The sequence below is a fragment of the Diabrotica undecimpunctata genome, chromosome 1 (genome assembly GCF_040954645.1).
Source record: "Diabrotica undecimpunctata isolate CICGRU chromosome 1, icDiaUnde3, whole genome shotgun sequence".
Taxonomy (NCBI): Eukaryota; Metazoa; Arthropoda; class Insecta; order Coleoptera; family Chrysomelidae; genus Diabrotica; species Diabrotica undecimpunctata.
In genome coordinates, this window is record NC_092803.1 from 177,565,998 (window position 1) to 177,577,746 (window position 11,749).

General features: G+C 34.2%; 1 protein-coding gene across 5 annotated transcripts in view; it reads left to right on the forward strand.

The window, feature by feature from the left end:
* The window catches only part of ham (hamlet), a 377,563-nt gene that overhangs the window by 352,899 nt on the left and 12,915 nt on the right, over positions 1 to 11,749 (forward strand). For 4 of the 5 annotated variants that reach the window (XM_072520632.1, XM_072520633.1, XM_072520635.1 and 1 more), the window contains 3 exons: positions 3,586 to 3,742; positions 9,100 to 9,270; positions 9,539 to 10,919. In XM_072520632.1, coding sequence (XP_072376733.1) covers positions 3,586 to 3,742; positions 9,100 to 9,270; positions 9,539 to 10,919 — 1,709 coding nt within the window. The remainder of the gene's footprint in view (positions 1 to 3,585; positions 3,743 to 9,099; positions 9,271 to 9,538; positions 10,920 to 11,749) is intronic. The other variant, XM_072520634.1, reaches the window with a different exon arrangement.

Genomic DNA, 11,749 nt, shown 5'->3' on the forward strand with positions numbered 1-11,749 from the left:
TCGATTTGAAAATTTTTTGTTTTTTCGTCGTGAAAGTTATATTAATATTTTTTGCACTAGTTGGCCGTGACCTGTCAACAGAAGTATAACTTACGATGTTCATTATCAAATTGTGGTCAGTTCGTAAAATTTATCTTTACTTTGTGGTATTCAAATATAATATTTTCAATTCAACAAAATGGTTTTTCCTAATGAGGAATACGCTGATATACTTTAGTTTATGGCGAAATGAGGTGTAACAGTCGAGCAGCACAACGTAGCTACCAAAAGAAAAATTTCCCAATCGTGATTCCACTTACTCAACATTGACAGCTCTTCATCAAAGATTAAGAGAAACAGGTTCAGTGGCCTCAAAAAATAATGAAAGAGGGGACGTGATGATGTAACAGCAGCACATGAAGATGTTATTTTAATGTAAGTTGAGAAAAAGTCAAAAATTAGCGTTCCAAGATTATCTGCCATGTATCCCACAAATCTTCTTTAGGAAGATCTCAAAATCTTTCCAAGGAAATATCTTACAGAACAAAAGTTTATATCCTTTTCATTTTATAAAGGTACAAGCACTGCTACAAGGAGATTTTCCTGCCTGTGAAGAATTAGCTAGATGGTTACAAAATCAGAAAAATCAAAATTTTTTCAGATACATTTTGTTTTATGACAAAGCGACATTCACAAAAAATGGAATTTTTAATGTGCATAATGCACAATATTATTCGTACGTTGGTGACAATGCCCACATTGTTCAACAATTTAAGCATCAGCATAGGTTTAGCATAAATGCCTGCATAGGGTTAACGATTATCTATTTGGACCTGGGGAATTGCCTAGTCGTTTAAATTGTGCTAATTACTTACATCTCCTAAAAAATGTTTTACCTGATTCGTTAGATGATATGCCTTTAAATATTCGCAAACCTTATGGTTTTTACATGACGGCTGTCCGGCCTACTTTAGCAGGAATGTATGAGACTTTCTTTTTTTTTTCCCATTTCTTTATCTCATCATTATCTATTAACTATCTCAAAGGTCAACGTCTGAAGAAGCAATGACGAAGAGCGGAAGAATCAAACAGGATAAACTAATCTCCGAATTTGTTGTAGTCAATTAGTCTAGAGGAAGGAATCCTTGATCGCTAGTCCTACAGGTTAGAGGTTGGGACGATAGATCTAAACTTTATCTCCTATAAAAATTCGATACAGATGGATTATTTACTGTGAAACTAGGAATGTACAAGGAATTGAAATAAAACTTAAGGTAAATAAAAAAAAGCACAAAAATTAAATATGAATATCATGGTTCTACAACAAAAGACGGAGAGAAAAGAAAGAGAAAAAACAAAAGGAACTACCAAAAACAAATCGGAGAGTATATGTTCATCTGAAGTAGAGCATCAAAATAAAAAACGACACGAAAAGGGGTACCAATATTATTTAAAAATAAAAGAATAACGGATCTTTATAATAATATATTTCACCAACAACGATTAAACGATTTAGTTAGGAAAAGAATTCTTTGAACAAATTAGACAAGTAATGAAGAAATAAAGAAAAAAAAACAAAAAATATTGCTGGGATAATTTAATTGCCAAACTGGTAGAAGAAATAACATTAAAATAACTACTGGGCAAAATAAAGAAGACAAAGTGAAGGGCAAAGACGAACCTTAACAAACCAAACAAACAGAATACGAAATAAAAAATTATTTAATTTAAACAATGGTTGTAAGATTTAAACTATATGACCCGAAAATTCATTGAGAAGTATGACTTATGGCATCTAGAAGTCAGTACAAAAAAGAACAATTATTTGTGCATTGGAGAGCATGACAGATCTAAAGATATTATATTTTGCATGATGAACAAAGCCATAAGAGAAAGAAATACGGCAGATAGAAAAGCCACTACGATATAAAACAGTGTTTTAAGGTATCCATTCATTAGCAAAGAAAATAAAAAGAAGATATTTGATTTTTTATTAATTTTCTTGAAGAATATATTATAACAAGTGCAAGCAACTATACGACTGAGCTACTGTAATATGTTTTTTATTTTACAAACATAGTCGTATACATGAGATAATTTACTTATAAATATTAAATTTTGTTTTACAAATTTCTCCTAAGAATTCACTTGTTGATCCGATGATGTGGTTGGTCTGTCTCTGCAATTCGTATCTTGGATACTTTACAAGGACCTGCTTAAGAGCTGACGCGCACTACAGCGGCTCCGCCACGACCACTGCTCGCCTTTGATCTCATCGAGTCCGATATATAACGCGACCAGAAACAAGTATTGGCTGCACTTCTGGCCAGGCTTTCTACATTAATTTTTCTTTTCAATTACGAGATGGATGTCACGGAGGTAGCCGTTGCTCCGAATATGTATAATCGTATAATAAAACGGAAGGAAAAAATATTGAGTAAATCCCAATAGTCCTATACAACACAAATTATACAGTACACCTACCGATCACTGTCTAGCCGCATTATGACTGTCCGTCGTGCGCATTGTTTAATAAGAGTACATACTAACTTTCATCGCAACGACCGACTGGCCGGAAGCTGGTCGTGTCGACGAAATGTGGCCGGTGCGGCCAGTTGGTTGCAACGGCCACGTGCTCGTTGGCTCATTACAACCTGTGTTAAATTGACCTGATCAGATTAGCCGCAATCGCAGTGGCCAGAGTCATAGTAATGTGCGTTAGCTCTTACACTGAGTGGAATATTACAGTTGTCAGTAATAAGTTAGGTATGTCCTAGACGAAGAAGAGTAACAACGACTTGATGAGCTCTGTTGGGAATCTGATATTTCTATGGTTTCACTTTGCAAAGTTTTTAGGTTAAACTATTGCACTGGTTTTGCCATAAACTTTCGACTTAACAAATAATTTTAAATCATTTAGTTGTACATTTCTCACTTCACTCGCGATTTTACTGTTTTTTGCTTGTTGGGCTGTGCGATCCGTTTCTTCATTTTCTTAAAGGTCAATGTGTAAAGGAACCCATAGAAATTGTACAGTATGGTCGCTGTTTTGTATGGAAGCTAGTTCTTTTTTTATTGAGAAAGCAATTGGATGTGTTGTGTAAAGTTTGTTAATGGTATTCATGAAACTGAGGTAATTAGTAATTATAACAGAATTGGATATATAACTGGAGTTAATAGGAGTGAGAGCTTGATAGATGACATATATGTCCTACTCCTGTATGTATACAGCTTAAGGATGGTAGTTAAGACTCAAGTATAATATTTGGAGTAACGACAGCTGCCATTACCCCAGTAGGTGTTTTAGAGGCGTCTGTATGTATGTGGCAGAAATAAGGAAATTTTGTTAGTTTGTTGATAAAGATATTTTTTATTAAGGAATAGAGAATATCGGTCTTTTTAAACACATATAAGGATGTGTCGGATTGAGCAATGCTTATTGTCCAAGGAGGAGTGATTGCAATTATCAAATGCTTCTAAAACTCTTCCCATAAGAGCCACCATGTTGTTACTAGTTAACTTACAGTATTAGTTATTTACTTATTAGTAAATATATATTTATATTTATATTGGCATCAATACTTAGCTTTGGTTTTATCTTTTCAGATTGGACGAACATGTTATAAAAAACCACAACCATAGACGTGATGAACATCAATGCGATTATTGTTCGAAGGCGTTTTCTTATCGACCGTTGTTGATCAAACACTTAGCTATCAAGCACGGTCAAATTAAAAGATATCATTGCGAAAATTGTACGAAGGTAAGTCATTATACAACAACTTTTGCTACGACGTGATCGAAACAAAGAAGGTATCTAAATTTTTAAATTGTTTTACTTTGACTTACGATTAGTTATTTTATTTTAAATATTTTATTAGGAAATAACTGTACGATTATTCACGAATACACTATGTAGAATACTTCCAGAAATATAATGATCTGTTTGGTTAAAAATTTTTATCCGTTAGATGTGCTAAATTTCTAAAATTTTATTACATATTTGTAAGTTGATATCAGTACGAACTCTTCAGTTTCGTGTAAGTCAAACTTATTTGGTCATACTCACAATATAGTTGCGAGACTATGGATTATATACTGCTCATTTACCAAAGCGCAAAACTATTTTGGATTTTAAATTGACACGTTCGAAAGTTTTGTTTGGATGACATGTGGTCAAATCAAAATGCTAGTACGCTACTCAATTTCTGTGTGAATTTACCTGCCGTTAAGTTTTTATCCAAGATAAAGGATAAAAACTTAATTGTCGCATTCAAGGTCCAAGATATGGAATCTTGGACCTTGAATGCGACATCAATGAAAAAACTGGAATCATTTGAGCTGTGGGTGTACAGAAGAATTCTGAAAATATCATGGACAGAACACGTCACAAACAAAGAGGTTTTGGGAAGGATGAACAAAGAAATGGAAATTTTAAATTCAATAAAAACAAGAAAATTAGAATATCTCGGACATATTACACGTGGAGAGAAATACACCTTGCTCCAACTGATTATGCAGGGAAAGATCCAAGGAAAGAGAAGCATAGGGAGGCGTAGAATGTCATGGCTGCGCAACCTGAGAGAGTGGTACGGATGTACATCAAATGAACTTTTCAGAGCAGCCGTCTCAAAAGTCCGAATATCTATGATGATTGCCGACCTCCGCCGCGGAGATGGCACTTGAAGAAGAAGAAGTTTTTAAGTCAGACGTGTAGGCTATTAATTACATTCAAAAATAGGGCTAAAAGGAACTACAGCGTTGATGGGTTTTATTATTTCATATGGTCAATGGACCCCCAAATATGAAAAAAATCGTAAAGTGCTACAATTTAAAGGTATCTGTGTAAAAAGGAATTCTATGAATTTTTGATACATAAACATCTACAGAAAAGTTGTTAAAAATTACACTTTCTATCGAAATTTTTAACAAAAATGTATTTAAAAAACGAAGTAAAAAATTCGATTTTTCGCAGGAACACATTCGATTTTTCTTTTTTGCACCATAACATTTTTTACGGACATTCACAATTCACATTGCTTAACAGAAAAAAGTTCTTATCCTTCCTCTTCAAAATGACATTTAGTAGAACTAGGGAAGAAGAAGAAGTAGTTTGCAGTATTCTAGAGACGATTTTTGAAAGTTAGTCACACTATTTTGTGGCCATTTTTTCGCAAAGGTTGTTCTAAACTTTGTTTCTACGCATTAAATCTCTCATTACAACTTTTTCTAGTACATTTAGGTATATGCTTTAATACATAAAAAAGAAAGCTCATTTTCTGTACTTTAAAATAGTCCATTGTAAAATATCCTAGGACTAATGATCCTAGAATATTAGAATAGCATCAAGATATGGTCAAATTGTGATGCTGGCAACGGAAAATAATACTCCAGTCGTCAATGACGAAAATGTCAATGAACCTCTAAAAATTATACGAACAAGCTGCATTTTACTGAGAATGTTAATTTTGAGACCCCAAAAAACAAAGTATTTGCTACTCATACTGCTGGGCTTCCCCCTAAAATCTCCTCGTATAGGGGGGGGGGGAGGACGAAAAACATCAATTTACCAACAAGGTAAAACGTAGAAAAAATGGTTTAACCAAGAAATGAAGCTGAGATATTGTTGATCTTCTTTTTTACCCTGCCATTTTCACGACGGAGGTTGGCAATCATCATGGCTATTCTTATCATAGATGCTGCCGCTCTGAATAATTCGATTGATATGCATCCGTACCATTCCCTCAAGTTACGCAACCATCAGATTCTTCTGCTTCCTACACTTCTCTTGCCCTGGACTTTCGCTTGTATAATTAATTGAAGTATGTTGTATCTTTCATTATGCATAACATGCCCCAGGTATTGCAGCTTTCGTGTCTTGATGGTTTTCAATATTTCCATTCTTTTGTTGACTCCTCTCATGACTTCGTTGTTTGTTACATGCTCGGTCCATGATATCTTCAAGATCCTTCTATACACCCACAGTTTAAATGCTTCCAACTTTTTAGTAGTCGACGCGTTAAGTGTCCATGCTTCTATCCCGTAAAGCAGAGTCGAGAAAATATAACACCTTGCCAGCCTATCTCTCAAGTCTAATTTCAGTTCTCTTCCACAAACTACCTTTCTCATTTTATTCAAGTTTGTTCGTGCTTTCTCTATTCGAAGTTTGATGTCTTTGGAGTAATCATTTGTGTGATTAAATATTGTGCCAAGATAGTTGTAGTTTTCAACTTGTTCTAAAGTTTTACCGTTAAATTTTAGGCTTTCATCATTAGTTTGGGTTTTTGATAATCTCATAAATTTAGTTTTCTTAATGTTTATTGATAATCCATATTCTTCTACATACTCAACTCTCTTGTTCATTAGCTTTTGGAGGTCTTGGAGGTTGTCTGCTATTATGATAGTATCGTCAGCATATCTAATGTTGTTAATTGGTGTTCCATTGACCTTTATTCCTGCTGTTTCTCCCTCAAGAGCTCTTTTCATAATTTCTTCAGAGTATGCATTGAATAGTAGTGCTGACAATACACACCCCTGTCGCACTCCTTTTAATTTCGAATTCTTCTGATGTGTGTTCATTAACGCGTATGTGTGACTGCTGTTTGTAATATAGATTTGTTATAATTGGAAGGTTATTGTATTGTAATTGTTTTGCTTTGAGGACGTCCATTAGCTCTTTGTGGCGGACTTTATCGAAAACCTTGTCTACGAAACAGACGTACATATCTTGGTTCACATCCAGGAATCTCTGGATTGTTGATCAAAAATGTTTAACAGCACTTTTTCTGTAGAATAAATTGTTTTTTTAGAAGTAACGCTTGAAGCGACCTGCGATTTTAAACGTGTTACGCCTGCGAAATTTCAACCAATGTCTCCAGTCCTTTCTGTTCTGCAATTCTCCATCTCTAAGGTCTCTTCTTTCCATGGCCTCGTCCACTTCATCCCTCCATGATCTTCGGAGTCTACCTCTTTTCCCCCTTCCTATTGGGCTCCAATCTGAAATCTTTGCTATCCACCTTGTATGATCTGTTCTTCTCACATATCCATACCAAATTAAACGTTTTTCTTCGATGTAGCTGAGTATGTCTTGTTCTACTGCCATTCTTCATTTTATCTCCTCATTTCTGATGCGATCCATTTTTGTCACTCTGCAGCTTCTTCTCATGAACTCCATTTCAGTTGCTGTGATTATAATATGATGTCTTATAAATTCTCTTCTTTGCATTTCTGGTAATCTGTCTATCCCACAGTACCCTGTTTATTTGTTTAATATATGTTCCTGTCTGTGCTAATCTGCTGGTTATCTCTTGCTCGGTAGTTCCATTTTTTGAGAGTATAAATCCTAAATATTTGAATTTGTCAGTGCCGTTACTTTCCCTATTATCGTCCATTTCCAAATTTCTCACTGGTTCTTGTTCTGTTGTTAAATATTCGGTCTTTTCTAAATTTATTTCCAGTCCATTTTTTGTGTATTCCTTTTCTAATTTTCGGAGCATATAGCACAGATCTTCTTCATCTTGAGCCGTTACCACTTGGTCATCTGCAAAGCTTAATGTGTACAACAAGTTGTCCCGGATTGGTATTCCCTTCCCTTCACATTTCCTTTTCCATGGTTTTAATGTTCGTTCGAGGAATATCTTGAACAGTGTCGGAGATGTAGAGCATCCCTGCAATAAGCCTTTTGTGGTCTTAAATTTGTTGGAGTATTTATTGCCGGTTTTAACTCTTACCTTGTTGTTGGTGTACGAAATTAGTTTTTTAAATAAAATTTGTATAAAGTCGACGGTAAAACTTCGATAGCTTTTAATCAGAGTGTTCTGTCGACAAAAATTAAAATAGTTTTAAAGGTGAAAATGTAGCTTTCGCATGCAATTTTTCCATTTTGCCGGAAATAGCAAAAATTGTTAAAAGTAGAAAACTTGGAAGAACCTTATATTGCTGAAAATTAGTCCTAGACCCTTCTGCTGTAGATTACTGTAAAGGTAATTTTTTTCCATTAAATGTACCATAGCAAATACCTAAAATTGCGTAAAAAAAATTTATAGGACAATGTTTGCCGAAAAATAGGAAAAATCCGGTCAATTCCCGGTCGGGAACATTTTTGGTGTAAGGAATTAAATTTAATGATGATTAAATTTGTATCCTTTTGTGTAGTTGGCTCTCGCCCATTGTAATATTGATAATGACCGTCAACTGTTTTACTTATTTTTTTTTTAATCAGTTGTGAATTTACTTTTATGTAGTGATTTGATGAAATTCTGTTAAATTAAGTTTTGGAAAGACTTACACAAGGGACACTTGTACAAATTACTATTAAATAATTGTTGATTTGTGAATTATCTGGTGATTTCGATAACGTTACGAATAGCTGTTGTTAACCGGGTGATGGTTCAACTGCCAACTGAATGCAATATAAAGTGTTAAAAACTACTGTTAGAAGAAAAACAATAAATAAATACTCTATTTTACTAATGCAAAACTATTTTGACTCGTCTTACTATGAGAACGTACTGAATACAAATGAATGTTTTCAGTAATGTCTGATTTTATAGTTTTGTTGGTAGATAGACGTGAGTCAGGTTCATGAAATTTTGTAAAACCAATACATCTTCCCTACGGGGTTTTAGTTTTAACGAATACTTACGTACCAGGACTGGCAGCTTTACATACCCTCTAAAGCACAGTGGCAATATAGTTAAATTAGAAATTGTAAAATTTCGGGCGTCACAAACTCGTTCATCGCTTTTTCTTTAGTTCCTTTCACTGAGATGTACAGTTGCATTATGTTAATTGTTTCTTATTCTAGTTTTAGTTTGATGTGTATTAATCTTGATGATGTTGCCTTGTATAATGTTACTCTTTTATATAGTTACTTGATTACAGCTATTTCCACTCTTCCACTAAAAATACTTATATTTTAAGAAGAAGAATTTAGAAACTTAGATACCTTTTTTCTGCTGTAAATAGAATTTATTACTTGCATTTGTTTTAACACGTTATTGTATACTCACCCAATCAATCTGCTTAACATTAAACTAAATCAATTTTTCTTTTACACACTTAAAGTATTTATTTACAGAGACATTTTTAACTCACGTACAATTTGAATACATGTTTCAGGTTTTTACTGATCCTAGTAATTTGCAGCGCCACATCAGAACCCACCACCAAGGAGCTAGGTCTCACGCTTGTCCAGAATGCGGAAAAACATTTTCTTCGTCTTCGGGCTTAAAGCAGCATCAACATATCCATTCTTCTCACAAGCCTTTTCAATGTGAAGTCTGCCTAAAGGTAATTTTAATGATAAAGCAATAATAAAGTACTTCATAACGATATAATAAGCAACTATTTATCTTTTCAGATATGTTTAATTTAAAAATTGCAGTTTTTTCATATCTTCTATAATAACGTCCAAACCACTTATCTTGAAACACACACACAATACTTTTTTTTATTGTTTTAAATTTATTTATTTTGAACAACCAAAAAAATGTAAAAATTACTTTTTAAATATTATTTTAGCGACCATAAAACTAAAAACTTTTTTTATTTGTTTCAGTCTTACACGCAATTCTCGAATCTTTGCCGTCACAAACGGATGCATTCAAGTTGTCGAATGAAGATCAGATGCGTCAAATGCAGAAAATCCTTTCCAACACTTACATCGTTATCCAAGCACAAACGTTTCTGTGATCCATCTACTATAGCACCTTTTCCTAGTCGACCTCATCCTTTAATAATGAATCAACCGATGGCTGGCAATAATGGTTTTCCTTTTTACCGACCACTTGGTTGTCCGATACCATTTTTTGCACCACAGTTATCATTTTTTCCTTCTACACCACTTATACCACCTTTGTTGTTCAACCAAATACCCAAAATTGAAGATGATCCTCTCCAAAAAAGGGTTAAATTATCACCCAAGCTTGAGAGATGTTCGCCAGATATGGAAAGAGTAAAAACTGAGATGAGTCCTCCAAAAGGAATTGAAGCTACTGGCTCCTCTTCACCTAGTAGGCCACAAAGTTTTTTACCTAAGGATCAATTTAATTTATCATTTCCATCATTTTCCTGTAAGAGAGAATTTGAAGAAGATATGAAACCTACAATTAATTCGATACATTCGAATATAAAAACCGAACCCTACTGTAAAACAGAACCTCCTACATTAGCAGGATATGTACCCAAACCACAATTTCCAATGTATACACCTAAACGAGAATTCAAACGAGAATTTGAAGAGAATACAAAGAAATCATCCGAATCTACATCTACAGCCGAAGAAACTAATGATCAGCCATTAGATCTAAGTGGATGGAAACCAAATAATCAGGTTATAGTCAGTGCCGAAGAAGAGCAACAAGTACCTCACACAGAAGAAGAAAACGTCGATGTACTAGATGTAATCGACGACAATAACATATCGCCTCAAAATGTTTCAGTCACACCTCCTATGGCATATCCAAGGCCTATTCACCCCATGATGCCAGATATTTGTAGAAACTTTCCATATGGTTACCCATCTCCAGCCAACGAAAAACTGCTTCCTTTTTCTTTTCCACCTCATAGGTTTCCGTTTCTCAATGGTCTTCAACCTCAAAGAATGGAAATGATACGATCGACGGTTAAACCGTTTCAAGATGTTATGCAACAATATACACAAAGCAAGGTGAAAGATAGGTACACTTGTACGTACTGTGGAAAAGTTTTCCCAAGATCAGCAAATCTGACCCGTCATCTCAGAACACATACCGGTGAGCAACCATACAAATGTAACTACTGTGAAAGATCCTTTAGTATATCAAGTAATCTACAAAGACATGTAAGAAATATTCACAATAAAGAAAAGCCTTTTAAGTGTCCGCTGTGCGAGAGATGTTTTGGACAACAAACGAATTTGGACAGACATCTTAAGAAACACGAAGCTGATGAAGGAAATGGTAACTATAATATTTTCAATTACTTTTTTTTAACTGATAGTACAATTGACGTATCTTAATTTTGATACCCCAGAATGTTTGCCAGTACTACCTCCAGTCTTCTACCTAAAACCCGGTGAGGGGGTTGGGGAAAGGGGAAACGGAGCACATCGATTTACCAAGAATGTGTACACTGTAGAAAAACTTATTAAAAAAAATTAGCTGAAATATTTTTGAAAAAAAATTTTTATTAATACTTTTTCTGTAGAATGAACCGTTCTCTCAGAAATAACGCTTGAAGCGACCGGCAATTTTAAATATCAGTTACTCGCGCGAAATAAATTTTTTAAATAATATTTGTATCAACTGGACGGTAAAAATTCGATATCTTTTGATAAGATGTGACCTATCGACAAATATTAAAATGAGTTTTAGGGTAAAATGAGTAAAGGCGAAAAACGCAGCTTTTGCATGCAATTTTTGCATTTTGTCGTCTGAGCCTTATTTTAAAAATTTATAACATAAAATTTCGATTTTAAGTTTTCGCAAGAAATATGAGGCATTTAAAATATGCCTAAAAAACGCTGAATTTAAACTTTCACATTACAGACGATCTCATGTAACGAGAAATGTCTCCACGAAGACAACATTAGGCGACATCATAAAAAATGGCAAAAATCACGCAACGATTATTTATTTATCAACCTTATAGACACTGATTTCATTTGCGGCAAAACGCAAGAATTGAGTATACGAAAGCTACACTCTTAACCTTTAAAACGCATTTTTATCGATAGGACACTCTGGTCAAAGAATATCTGATTTTTACCGTCAAGCTGATATAAATTTTA